General features: G+C 33.8%; 1 protein-coding gene across 1 annotated transcript in view; it reads right to left on the bottom strand.

Annotated features, from left to right (window-relative positions):
• Nucleotides 1-559: 559 nt before the first annotated feature.
• Nucleotides 560-15,454, bottom strand: part of LOC123524936 (uncharacterized) — a 42,323-nt gene continuing 27,428 nt past the window's right edge. The window contains exon 3 of the mRNA XM_053538349.1: nt 560-4,956. Coding sequence (XP_053394324.1) covers nt 2,367-4,760 — 2,394 coding nt within the window. The 5' untranslated portion in view covers nt 4,761-4,956 and the 3' untranslated portion in view covers nt 560-2,366. The remainder of the gene's footprint in view (nt 4,957-15,454) is intronic.

Below are 15,454 nucleotides of genomic sequence, written 5' to 3' on the forward strand. Positions count from 1 at the left end.
TTCTTCTTGGTATGAACGTTGTCGCATCCTTTATTAAATACCATACTCAGTCCCGGATGTGGGACTAAAAACAAACAACTTGACATCACTATTATGAAGGGTTACTGTTCGCTCTTCTGATATACGAAATGACTGCTGCCAAAAAATGACAGAAGAAAAATGTTACCGGTTAAAACGTCATTTTGGTTAAAATCTATATAGTTTACAAATGTCATTTAACGGGTTAAAATTGTTGTTAATGATAGCTTCTGCTTTCTTTGAAATTAAAGTTAAAACAAATGTTGTAAATAAACCGCGAACTGTTACCATTTTGCCTCTTGACCCTTATTTTAACATTGTTAACCTTGCTCCAAAATAATATTAAAGATAGCATTACATGAGTGTTTACCATTATGAAAACATGCTTGAGGTCCAAATGTTTTCATGCCAGTGTAGTAAAGGAACAAACATACGATCCTATCTATTTATCTGCCAAATTTTCTACAGTCATATTGTCTGAAATTTTGAAAATCAAGTTACTGAAGATAGCTTGTCACAGACATAATAATACTAAAAAGAACAACCCAAGACAGTTGTATGAATACATTACTTTTACTAACAATTTTACTATAGCAAGCAATTAATATCTAATTTCGTTTAAATTAATGGTTGGCAGAAATTGGTCACAGCTTCACATAAATGTCAATATACAAATACATATGATATAAAGTATATGTTTAAAATGCAGATGTGGAGGCCCTGTGAACAGAGGCCTAATAAAGTATTCTTGAAACAAACAAACCTCTTATTACACAACGTTAAGATATACTGGTGGAGGCTGACCTAAACGCCGCATGTCGAGAATTTGGAACAACGTGGCAGGATTAAATTGTAGCAGGTCACAAAACAAATAGTCATTATGATAACTGCAAAGTATAATAGAAAAGCTATTATTCAATTTAATGTTTAAATCCTTCGGTAATTACATAGATATATCCGTACAATAAATACAAACTATATTAAAAATAAGCAAATAATACCTGCCTACCTCCCTGCTATATAAACTGCATAACTTATAGATTTAAATCACTCATCAAAAATCTCAAAATACTATAATAAGTATTCTCTCAAAATATCTAAATGCGTATAGAATAATTAAGTCCATATATTAAACATCAGCAAGTATAAACAATCGAGGATTCCTTCGATAAGAAGCAAAATCAACCCTGGCATCTATTTGCAAACGACCTTCTTCCATGTGCAAAACTAAAAGGACCCAAAAGGAGATTAAATCGCAACAAGTATATTAATATACCAACAAGACATAAACTAAAACGGGCCCTAACAACAGGAAAAGACCTCCTTCAGTAACAGGTTTTGAATGGTAATCATTAAAAACACAGTTTCATCAAATTTTACATTGTAAAAATAATTTTGATCGGACCGTGCAGAACTAACTTAAGATAAAATTAAATATCATATTCTGACTAATTAACACAAAAATAGCAGAGAATATAGTGAAAAGACAAAAATAATCTTGTAGCAAATTATAACAAATAAACGAAGGCATGACTTTTTATACGATACTATCTTGTAACAGAAGCGCATTTAAATAAAGCGTGGGAATGTACTTTCATAAGCAGAAACAACGTCAAGGTGTACACAACAGTACAGAGTTCAGCGTTTAGTTTCATATGTAGCGTAACGTAAATATGTATTAAAGAAATAATTTATAGAAAACCCGTGTTTTAACGTTATTAATACACGGAAAGAGGTTATACGTCTGCGGAATAATTTCACAGTGAATTATTCCGGCGACGTATAACCGATTTTAAATGTATTCATTTAGGATTTTGCTATACATCATTTCGATTTTAATATGCCCTTAACTTAAAACCGTAGATAATACATAGCGCTATTTCTTGGTCGCAACAAAAACATTGACGTCATCGCACGTTAACGTGACGTCATTTTAGAGTAAGCGTGCTTTTACAGAAAAAAAGCATATTAGAATTTCAATTTTTAAATCGATAACGAAATATATTTTGAGGCACAAAGCGCAACTATTAAAGTATTATATTAAAATCATGTGTTTACATAAAAGATCCACTAGACAATTTCAAATGTGATTAGATCAAATACGATATTATTTAAAGCATGAAAGTAATCTTCCAACAACGCAGGTCGCAGGTGTAATACGATTGAGTTTTCTAACATCTGTGAATACACAGGAAATTCCTGTCCTTTATGCAAGAAATTATTTACATGTTGTTCTGCTTGAATGCAAATCATACTAACAAAGCATATGACAAATAACGACCTTCCAGTTTTGATGGGAAGAGAGAGAGAGAGAGAGAGAGAGAGAGAGAATGATCCCATATGGACTCTTAATGATTAATACTGGTAGTGTTCCAAAAGCTATTTATAAGTTCAACATCAAATGCATCCTTTTTCGGCTCCTTTCGCTTCATTTTGTATCTAACCAACTGTTTCAACGATACGAATTTAATACCATAGCAGTAACCGAAATTGATAGGATCATAAAACAAATCCCACTGATCCTTTGGCCCAGTGTCACTGAAATGATCCTCACCCCATGCACGCTCCTTCGAAATGGAATTGTTTTTAAAAGCATGAGCTTGAATAGAAATTCCATGATCATTTCCAAGTAAAGCTTTGTCAACTTTATGTAAAAATAAAAGGTCAACGTCTGTTCGTTTGCGCAGACCAAAAAATCCAAGCACTGTTCCCGAGTCAATCATGACGTCATCTCTCCCCACGCAGATACCTGGCAGTGTGCTTATTGGTGCTATAGATGAACGACTGGCAACTTCTTTTGCAATTAGCTTACAGTCGGATACATTTTTAGCGTGATTCATGAAATGAAGTGAGTTAGGGTTAAGTATCATTTCTGAAAGAATTAAATTTTCTTCAGGATTATCTGGAATGTGAGCTGTGGATTTGAAAACTTTATCATTGTAAAGCTTTCTTATTGCATGTTTACACTGAACTAGATCCCCTGTGCCCTTCGCATACACGAAGAGAAACAAAACATTATATGTTGAATTAAACTTTGACTGCATTTGTTGAATTTTTGCTTCCAGCCAAGACTGCTCTCCGTACATATGGGAAATTAACTGCCTTGCTCCTTGTTTTGATATGTTTATAGTTATCTCATATAAAATGCCATTATCTTTTGAACACATTTCTTTCACAATTTTACGCATTGCCATATCTTTCTTTCTATTGTTTGAAAATACTGAAACAATGAAAGTGAACGTGTTCAAATATGGCAGCTTCATCTGTATTTTCATCCATTCTAACATGACAACATTGAAAGATTTTACGGACATTCCTAAACTTTTGAAATGTTTATATCCCCAGCCAGAATGTTGCTTAAACGTGTGATGTTCGAAAGTTGCATTCTTGGATAAAATTACGGAGGCAGACGTCCTATGTGCGCCATTGTTAAGAAATCCGTCTCTATCAACAGGAATCCTTGACATGCTTGAATTAAAGCCATACTTTTTAATAGTTTCTATTGTATTATGGAACGATGCAAGAAAATCCGAACTGTTATGCTTTGCAGTACATGCTATCTTTGCATCATACCAAGTTTTTCTCAAGTTACAACCTTCCTTAAAATGATTCCATACTCTCAAATGTTCAATATATGCAGCTTGAATCACAAGTGGCACTCTGTTTTCCAAAACATAATAATATGCATAGACCATTTTGACTATTAAGTCAAATCTATCCGAATGTAAGTAGTTTGAAGGGTTTTCTGACAAGGTATATACTGTTTCATTTTCTTGCGAACTTTTTACCTTTCTGATTCTTACACAGCTTGTGTTGGGTTTGAAGCTTAAGTCTAGAATTATTATTCCAGTACTATTTCTCTTTTCATTCATTGTAATTAAACCAGGATCTTCTTCTCGATGAACAGATTGTATAAATGGAGAATTGTTAACTCGTAATGTACTGCCATTATACGTGTCAATATAATGAAATATATGTTTCCCACCGTTTTGCAGATATGCAACATATTGTCGAGATACAATGTGATTAAAAGCACAGGGATATAGAGTAAAAAAATCTGGCTTTAAACTTGAATTACAAGACAGAACCCGTTTGCCTATGTCCAGTGCAGATTCACATTTCAATAACGCTATTAAAACAGTGATTTTAGTTTCGTCAAATTCTGATAAAAGATAACGTTCTAACGTACCTAGTTTCACATCCATTGAATCTTCTACAAATATAATCCATCGCGCATTTACTTTTCGTATGACCCAAGTTAAGCTTTCATTTACCTTCTTGTGCAAATCCTCGAAAACGTCTACATTATGTAATAACACTACGTTTGATTCATTACGAAGTTTTCTTGTAACTGCTTCCTCTTTTGCTAAATATTTTTGTACGTGTTTTCCATTCACAGATTTACCTTTAGGGATACATTTTCCAGAGATGCGGTTTTCTGGTGGATGTGGACAATACAGCTCACTAACCATGAAATATACGTGCGTATGTCCCTCTGCCCAAGTTCTTCTAATTTGTTCTCGGCGACTGAATGAATCACGATGACTGAATACAAGTACAACTACAGGCGTGTCAAGTGATTGCAAACTACGTAAATCTGAAACGTTAAACTTTTGATCTCTAATTGGTATTATTCTTCGAATGTAAGAGATTTGCAAGAAAGGCATAACACATATCATAACTCCTACGAGAACAAAACATAATCTAAATAAACAGACCACTCGTGTACGAACTGAATTCATTTTGAAGAGGAACACCTTTTTTATTTTCCTTGCAGTCCAGCTGTGAATGAATAATTTCCACAATATATTTCGTGCTTGATAAACACTGTCGTCTTCGGTAGAATAAGAAAGAGTACATCACTTTTGAAAACCGTTCTCACGTTTGTAACCTGTCTCCCTGCTTCACCATTTCATTGTTGTATCTTGGATATACAGTCTGAAAACCATATAATATAAAAACAAAGTAAATAAGTATTTATTTTCTAGTGCATGGAACTTTATTTTGTTTAAATTAGTCATGTTAAAATTGTCACCTCATATACTTTTCATTGAAACTGACCTACCTGTATAGCATCTCGTTAATTTCAAAATGTGATTAATAAAATAAGCGTTACTGTCTATCTATGCAGTTAGTGTTTTCCCTCAGGTTATTGGAAAGTGATTACTGGCCAATAACTTTTCCAACAAAATGCCCTTAAATACATGTTTCTGAATGCTAAAAACGGTTAATATAAAATCATATTGAAGACGAAAGTGTGTAAATATGGGACAGCTTTATTTATCTTTATATAGTAGGTGGATTTGATTTCAGATTGACAATATTATCAAGAGACTATTCCTTTGATACGATTATCTCATTTTAAGAATTTGATGTTTGTTTGTTTGTTTGTTTTGGGTTTAACGCCATTTTTCAACAGTATTTCAGTTATGTAACGGCGGGCAGTTAACCTAACCAGTGTACCTGGATTCTGCACCAGTACAAACATGTTCTCCGCAAGAAACTGCCAACTTCCCCACACGAATCAGAGGTGGAGGACGAATGATTTCAGACACAATGTCTTTTATCAAATCGTCACGCAGAACATGCGCCTCGCCCAGATTCGGACTCACGACCTCGAGATCCGTAGATCTGCGCTCTCCCTACTGAGCTAACAGGACGGCCTATATGACTTGGATATAGATTCCTTTCTAAATTTGCATTTGAATATAATATTTCTCATGTATGAAAATTAATGCTTAACTAAAACTGTATTATAAGTTTGTGTTTGTAAGTGGGAAAATCTGGTTTATTGGAAAGTTAGATTGAATATGTAACAATATATGTTTAACAAAAGGGCAGCAACTTTGATATTAAAGATTGCCGTAATGATAGCCAAAGAAATGTTACCAATCATGAGTGAAAAGATGAAGCAAAGGTCCCTTCTGCAATGCAATAACTAAAACAATTCAAGAAAACACGAATATAGAGTTGAATTAGAGATTATGTCTGATGTTTTCCCCTTACATTTAAACATCATCAATTATACTAGATAACTCTTAACATGTATAACTACAGGTTTTCTAAAAGCTAACGTAAATAAAATAAGACTGTGTATCATAATTGAAAAAAAAAAGTTTTAAGCAACATGAATTATTTTTTTTACATTTTGTAGTTTTAAATTGCTTTTAATATAATGGTTGTTAAGGCATGTCCTCATTGGTAAACTGTCTGTAGTATTACATATAAATAATTATAATTTATAGCCAAATGAACTAGTTAGTGCAACATACATATACTAAATATAGTCCCACATCTCACAGGTTAGTAAAAAAGGCTGCTTGTATGAAGTATGGAGAATTCCTTCCCCTTTCATTCACACACACTCACTCTACCTTCAACAACTCTTTCATTGTTTCAAGTTTTGTAACTATTATAGTCTCAAATGTCTATATGAATTGAATATCCATTATGCTTAGGAAGAAACTAGTATTAGTCAAACTGTGAATAAAAAGCACTAGAATTCTGTTACTTACAAATGCATACGATGCACTTTAGAGATATTTCATTGATAAGAAAATGGAAAATGACTTAATATCAAGCGACCATTTTAAAATCGAGGTGGTCGCAAAAATAATAAGTTTGGTAAGTTTATTTGAAATTTTCCTTTAGACCAACTGGTCCATGAGGTTAACAAACATGGAAATGGCGAGACAATTATCTAAAATGAGAAGGTTGTTAACATTCAGTTTAAATTTATACATAAATAGCACATATTACAACAAAATATACATGAATAACCATAATCATACCGGTATACACATACGACAATTATTTGAGCCGTGCCATGAGTAAACCAACATCCGCGCAGGCTGGTCAGGATCCATGCTGTTCGCTTTCAAAGCCTATTGCAATTAGAGAAACCATTAGCGAATAGCATGGATCCTGACCAGACTGCGCGGATGCGCAGGCTGATCTGGATCCATGCTGATCGCAAAGCCATTATGTTGGTTTTCTCATGGCACGGCTCATTTATCATTTTACTGATGCAATTTATATTTAAAGCGTGTACAGCTTGTTACACAAAAACAACAAGAAGAATGCAAGACAGTTCGATTAATTTATAAAAATATATTGCAACGCTGAACATTATCCTATGTTTAACGTCCATAAGTTTCTACTAGTTATTAAGTACGAACTAAGTACATAGTTTTTCCTAAGCTGAAAAGCATAAAATAAGAAGTTTGCAAGATTACGTGTTAATTTTTCTTATTCAGTATTAATGGGGACGCATACTTTGAAATTAGAAAAAAATGGGTGGGGTATGATAAAATTTACCTGAAAAAAGTACAAAGTTTTGGTACATGAAATGGATACTGTTTCAACTGTTTCAAGTACACAAAGGATTGCTCACTAAAATAAAAATGAAAAAAAAAAACTCAAACAAGATAGTTATTGTTAAATTACATACGACTTACTGCGTACATTCAAAGTCAATAATTATTTTTTATATGCGGAAATAATAGCGCTTTACCTTGTCCAAACATTAATCAAATCCTACAAATTCTTATTTAAAGAAAAAAAAGAGAAATAAGTTCACTGTCTTTATTTTCATTTTGCATATGTAAGCTTACACACAGTATTTAGTTTGTTTACAAAGTAGTGCATATGAAAAGATATGGTAGTCAAGGTAGGCCGGATTTCCAAAACTAAAAGAGTATATTCCTCTTAATACATTAAACATTTATTGTTACAGAAGTCAAGTGGCTTGCAATTGGGGCCTAGAAATGGCTGAATTATCAATTTTCAACTTGGTATTTATGAACTACAATGCACTTAAATATCAAAACACATTCAACAAACTTTTGAAAATGTGTTGTCTTAAAAATCCCTAAAATATGGTATGAAATTTGGTTCAGAGGTCCAATTAATATGTATATGTGCAAAAGTAACTTTCTACTCTCATTCACAAAAGTTACTAATACACAGCAGGAATGTCAATGAACAAAAATGGAGGAATATACAATTATCCTCACTTTAATGCAATTTATAATGTGTCCTTGAATTCTTCACCATACTTTTCATAACTCTGTTTGCACGTGTTGCACGAGACTGCTGTCATTCACGTAAAAACGGGGTCAGACAAGTTGTAAATGCAATTTCATCAAAACGTAATTAATTGATAATGCAGTTCAAGAAAAACTTTATCTCATAACGTAATGAACAAGTATGATGTTGTCATCACAATTACACTTACACTGATCTGAGTAGCAGTCGGTTTATACGTGACTTTATTAATTCATTTTGTATTTTGTTGTTGTCAAAAAGTATAACGGAAGTGCCTCACAACTGAAAGCGGAAATGAGTTCGATTCGCGAAATAGTACACTGTAAGTAATATTTTTTATTAAATGTCCATAGAAATTAATATTTTTCTGATATTAAAGACGAATTCTGAATAGGATTAGTTATTTGATAAGAAATTATAAACATCGACAGGTTTTTTGAAAAATCATACACGTGCTGACACCTAAGTTGTCTCCCGTTGATTATTAGAGTTACCGTTCGTCCGGCGCAGTAATACATTTTGCAGTGAATCGCTGAGAAGTCGAGGGAAAATTAAAAACCATGTAAATAAACTAGAATGAACCACTTTTTCAAGATCAATTTTAAGTGATCAACGTTATGTATTTAACCCACCAGACCTGTGTAGCATCTCAGATATCTGTACTAAGGTATTCATTGTGTAGAATGTCATGTTATGCCCTTGCAATACTAATCCCAATCTGACATTTTTTTTTGTTCTCATTTTTTATCAATGAGAAAGATCCCGAGTTGAAATGACGTGGCGTTAAATTTTTACATGTTTAAGCAAACCCGGTGCGTAAGAAAGAAAATCTCATCCCTACAACATTATTTGTTACACTAGTATTGTAAAAAAAAAGTGTTATTTCCTTATGCAAAAACTTAATATTTTGTGTTGAATGTACTTTCACAAAGACCTCTGTTTTCCTGTTACATTCCTAGTACCACATCCTTATCCACAAAGTACTGAATATTACAGGTGTCCATTAGTAACATATCAATTTAGAAATCTGTTTTTTATCTTCCCACCATCAATTTCTTGAATATGCACCCCTTCCTCATTTCTGTATGAACTGTGAATGTAGCAATATGCGTCCCCTTAACAATTTTATCAATTTTGGCATATTTGGTCGTCTCAAATAATAAGATGGAATGAAACGTTTTCTTAAATCAGCATATACATTGCATTCTAATACAAAATGGAATTCATCTTCTAACATACCACAAGCATAACATTTTCTTTCGTTTATAGGTGTACTGTTTGGCTTAGTCCATCTACCAGTTTCGACATGCAATCTATGAGAGGATACTCTTAAACATGCTAGTTCGCAATAAAATTTTAATATTGATCAAATTGAGGTATGGCTGAAATTTAAGACATGAAATTTGTCTGTAGAAAAGCGCTCTACTAGAATCTTCTTGCCTACTTGACCAATTTTGTACAAAATGATCTTTCGACCTGGTTTTTACAACATATAAAATCACATCAACATTTCCAACATTTTGCATAAGCCAGGCGTCATAAATATAATCCGGGAAGTAAGTCCCTCGGAAGCACCGAGAACAATGCAAATAGTGAATATTGCAGAATGAACTCTTTCTATGGCATTACCCGGCACAAAGCCCCATACTTCACTACTATAATTCAAAATTGGGCAACTAAGTCTATTAAATAATTCCAGTCTATGTAACACAGATATGTTTACAAATCTATATAGATATTTGTTCATTTGAAAAATTGTTTTCATTGCTTGGCCTGCAATTGTATTCTGTGCATCAGAAAACGATTCCCCCTGTTGAAAATACTACACCTAAATATGTAAATTTGTTTACAATGTCTATAACGAAATCTTTATACATAAAATGAGTATCTGCAGGTAATCTACTACCTTTCCAAAAATCGTTTTTTTGTTTCTAAGTCATCGAGGAACATGGAAAAAGAAAGGGAGATAAGCACCCCCACCCCTGTTTTACGCCGAGTGTGCATATATATTCAACACTAAGTTCATTACAATAGCTTACTCTTGTTTTTACTAATGTATACATTGAACGTATATTATTTAAAATTTGACAACTTATTCCAAGCTTAGTCATTTTATACCGAAAATTGTGTCTAACAATGTAATCAAAAACCTTTGTGAAATCAATAAAAGCACAACAGAGGTGTGTCTCCTATTATTAATCTTTCGGCAAATTAAACCATAAAGCACAAAAATGTTATCAACTGTACCCATACTCGGCCTAAAACCTGCTTGTGCTTCTACGTATACACTGTATTTTTCTGCCTAATTAGATAGTCTATTATTTATTATGCGGGTAAATAATTTTCCCAGGACGCTAAGTAAAGTTATACCTCTGAAAATATTAACATCATTAAAACTACCTTTCTTATGTTTCTTACAAAACCCCGGACCAACTTTGAGGGAAATAACCTTTCACTAAAATTTTGTTAAATAGTAGTAATAAAGAAGGGACAAGCACCTGTTTACCGTGTATAATAGATTCATTTAATAACGCATCTTATCAAACTTGTAAGTTCAGTAAGATAGCAGTATCATAATATATATTTTACTAAATATTATATACTGTTACAAAAAAAGATAAAGAATACATATTGATAACCAAAGTTGATTGTTCAGAGTTAGAAGTGTGCTATGCTCGTGGTCATCAACTCCCCGGCGGCTTTCCATTTCACCGGTCTCGAAAGTCTTTGTAGCAATTATATATTATTTTGTTTAGTAGGAGAAACTTTTAAAGTGTATTGAAATTATTTTGGACGTCATTTCTTACAAACGATTCTGTTTGATCATGTATAGCCTTAGGTTGCTCTATACACTTTGTAAAATATTAAGTCAATTTCTTCCCAAGAACAGAAAGAATTTAGCGACGTAGATCGTGTTAAAAGAGCTACACCGGAGCATGGATTTAATGTGTATTCGTACAGATAATGTTATAGTACTTTTAACGACTAGAATTTTTATTTGTTTAGAACTTTTTTAGGGTTGGACAGTTTTTTTTTTCTTTAGTTGAAAGATAATTCCGCTGTTTCCATCCTGATGGTGAAAACGTATTCGGTTCAAAACTACAGTGGTGTAAGGTCATATCAAACTGTCCTAACAGCATACTCTTTCGTTTTCATTCTAGTTTATTAAATTTATGGAAAGACTGCTATGTGTAAATGTTACAGCCGACATTTCCTTATTTTCATTACTTTAACTGACCTTATTGAAGTTTATGACCAATATAACAGAGCCTAGAGCTACTAAAATTTTGACATATCAGACAGCTGGTGAGCAAGCACATGCTTTTATTATGTTTATGAACATTTTAGTTTAAAATTTTAAACCTTCAACAAAACAAAAAAGAACAAAAAAACCTAACTACAATACATGCATTATAACACCTTTTTATGAGTAGTTTTTCACTGCAAATGTCTGCCATCTACTTGTAACTGAAGTCGTGTAATATTTTCAACAGATCTGTTTTATAAAATATTTGTAAAAGAAACGAAAACTGAATAACATGAGCCGTGCCATGAGAAAACCGACATAGTGCATTTGCGACCAACATGGATCCAGACCAGCCAGGACCCATGTTGTTCGCGTTCAAAGCCTATTGTAACGAGAGAAACTATTCGCGAACAGCATGGATCCTGACCAGGCTGTGCGGATGCTCTGCCTCATGTAAATTTAGGACAGCAGTTGATGGCTAAAGCGTTTGCATCTGAGCGACAGACAATTATTTTGTTCGGGAGCAGGTCGTTGTTTTAGATATATATTTTTTTTTACAGGCTGATATTCTTTTAGACTTATAGCTTAACATGTCATATACTTTCAACATTTTAGTGTGTGAATATGATTTTGAAGTTTCAGGAATGTGTATTAAAGAGGTAATTCAATATTATGAAGGGCATTGTACTTTTAATGGCTTTTATATTTGTATGTATGTAAATATTTGTACAATGATGAGACTCAAATAAACTATAAACTGAAACTACATCTGGAAGTGTTGATAAATGAAACACAAATAGGATTTTAGAGTTGTAAACAGTGAAAACATATGTTATAGGTATTGTATGATATACTCTGTTTATACATTTTTTTAATTTATCATATTTATCTATATTTTTTGCCTAATTTTGACTGATTATGTACACTGTGGAGAATCACTTTTATCAAAATAATCTCTAAACCAAAATAAAGTTATGAATTATATGGGATAAAACTGAAGCAACTTTTGCTGTAAATCTAAAATATAGCCTATCATATGGCAACAGAGATGAATCCTAAAACTACATACTTAGATTTCAATCAATTCCTGATTATCTAGAACACTTCAAGAAACTGAGACTTCTTATTTTCCTTAGTGTTTGTTAATTACAGGATATCTATTATTATTGTCAACTACATAATAATTTAACAACTTTCATTAGTCATATGCATATGTTAGGATATATTTAAATTTCATATATTGTCCTGGTAGGAAATTATTCATGTTCTTCAAAATATAATTTTTGTTTAGAGATTATTTTGATCATGTGATTCATGCGCTACTTCGGTTGGTCAATGATCGAGAAACAGGAAGCCACGACCCTTATTGCGATTGACACTGTCGACCACGACATTCTTCTAGATGTCCTAAAAGCACAATATGGCGTCTGTGATACAGCTCTTCAATAGGTAGACTGACTAGACTCCTGTTTCAGGCCTCGTACTTGTAAGATTAATATCAACAATGTATATTCATTAGACCGCCATCTTGAATGCAGTGTGTCCTAGTTACCTTGGTACGTGGCTGTATCTCACCTATGCATTAAGGAGGCAGTAAACAGTTTTCTGAGCTCCTCAGCCTAGAGTCGCCTACCTAACTTTCAAAACCTCACACAAAAGTCTGTAACCACACACCTGAAATAAAGATATTGCAACATTAACATCACTGTATGTCTATCGTTACAAACCATCTACAATACATCTCTAATATCTAGTTTTCTGTTTACAAGACCTGAATTTTGTGCTCTCCCGGTCGCGGAAACTGATGACGAAAAAAGCTAAATTTGCCAATTTTTAAATCGCTGCAGAAAATTTCCTGAAAATTATAGCCCCAACTGCTACACTGTTCCATACTCCAGTAACACTGTAAAATCTGAAAATAAGCTCAAATATATGTGCCATCCGTACCGTTTCTTCACTGTTCCAGTTTTCCTGAGGTCCCTGCTAAAATGACAACCCCACTTAAAGCTAGCTCAGAGGAAGCATGTATACGCTCCTGCAAGTCATTACGTCATACTATCAAGATCAAGGCTACTCAACTGATTTTTTTTTAAATAAGTGAAACTCAATTCTAGCCGCTGAAACTTCAATTCTAGCAATTATTATAATTTAGAAGTTCAAATATGCACTTCATTCCGTAAATTGCCTCTTATTTGTAAATTTCACCCCGGCCAATTCGACACTAACGGCTCAAAACTGTTTACTGCCTCCTAACTCTTTTTGATGTCAGTCCAAAATCCATATCAGTGTATGGTTTTGCTAGTGATCATATAGCAAATAAAAGCTTTCGTCCTACATCTGTTTCCGCAGAATCACAAGCGATTGGAGACATTGAAAGGTGCGCAGTTATAATCAATGACTGGATGAACAGAAACAAACTGAAAATGAACACTTCCAAAACTGAATTTATTATGTTTGGTAGCAGACCTCAATGAACAAATGTTTTACAAATTCCATTAACATTGCCGGTGATGATGTCAAACGTGAATGCACAGCTAGATATCTCGGTGCATTTCTTGACGAAACCTTGAACTTTAAAGATCATGTAAATCGCAAATGTCGTACAGCCATTTTGAATTACCTACGAATTAAGAACATCCGAAAATACTTAACAAAAGCAGCCACTGAAATTTTAGTTTTGTCTCTAGTTAGTTATTTCTTATTTGGATTATGCATGTAATACTGTATGGTGGGCTAACTGTGAGGTGCGTAAGATGAAAACGTAATTCAAACATGTGTCGCAAAACTTGTCTTTTACAGGAGGAAATTGACGGTTCTAAGCAAGCATGTATCACTTACATGGTTGGCGGGTGAAAGCAGAATTGAGTTCAAGATTTCTTTCATGACACAGCTGTCACACTGGCAGCGGAAACTATGTATTGAAAACAGAATTGCTTACAGAGTATATTTCTTAGTAGACAAGGTTTGAGATCGTCTAAAATTCTGAATGTCGTTAGGTTGTTCCATACAACAAGTGCAAAAATTCAGTGATAGAAGTGAGAGAGTTTTGGACTATTGCGCTCCAAAACTGTGGGAAGAACTGCCGCCGTTAGAACTATGCAAAAGTAACTCATTTGACAATTCAAAAAAATTCAAGACAATGTATTTCAGAGATTCGAGGCATTGTTTGTAAATTTTTTGATACTTTTATCATGCGAAAAACAGCAGTGATAGTTATTAATTTTGTAAAGGTTTTATAGGTGAAACATTTATAATACCAATTGTTTGTAAATTTAAACGCACTCCACAAAGGGCTGTATGGGTAGGAGTGTGAAGTATTTCTTCTTAAATAGTAATGTGGCACAATACCGTGAGGTTTGAACCTCTATATGCAGCCCGTCTTGGCGTACCAGATGCTTTGAGCACTGGTATTCGAAATAGGGATAAAATGACCTCAAGGGGAGGGGTGGTGCGGTCATGACTGTTTGTTACAATAAGGTTGTTATTATTATTATTGTCATTATTAATATGTATTATAACTGTTATTATTATTTTGTACAACGCAATTGAATATATTATTGTATAAAACTAAGCGTTTAATCAAATTATTCAGTTTCAGTTTTTTGATCCCCACAGTGATGTTTACAAAACAAATATGAGCCGCGTCATGAGAAAAACCAACATAGTGCTTTGCGACCCCAGCATGGATCCAAACCAGCTGCGCATCCGCGCAGTCTGGTCAGATCGTGCTGGTCGCTAACGGTTCTCTAATGCTACAGGTTTTGAAAGCGAACAGCATGTGATCCTGACAGACTTTCTCATGGCGCGGCTCAAATATCTTTTCTTGGTATTAACCTTTAGCCTGTTGGCGGCAAGTGATTTTGTCCTTGCGACCCATCGGTCGCTACTCAGTCTGTAAAGCTTCAGTGAACACATCTTTGTCCATTTTTATAGGCTGAGCATGTATTAATTCTACGGTGGCATTAAGGGGAAATAGGAAATATTTTATTTATCACGTGCGCACGTGTTAGCACCACGTGCGCACGTGTTCGCTATCACGTGCGCACGTGTTAACGATCACGTTCGCACGTGTTAGCTATCACGTGCGCACGTGTTAGCTAACACGTGCGAACGTGATAATTGACCAATGAAACTAATCGAAGA

Source organism: Mercenaria mercenaria, chromosome 3 (assembly GCF_021730395.1).
Source record: "Mercenaria mercenaria strain notata chromosome 3, MADL_Memer_1, whole genome shotgun sequence".
Classification (NCBI taxonomy): Eukaryota; Metazoa; Mollusca; class Bivalvia; order Venerida; family Veneridae; genus Mercenaria; species Mercenaria mercenaria.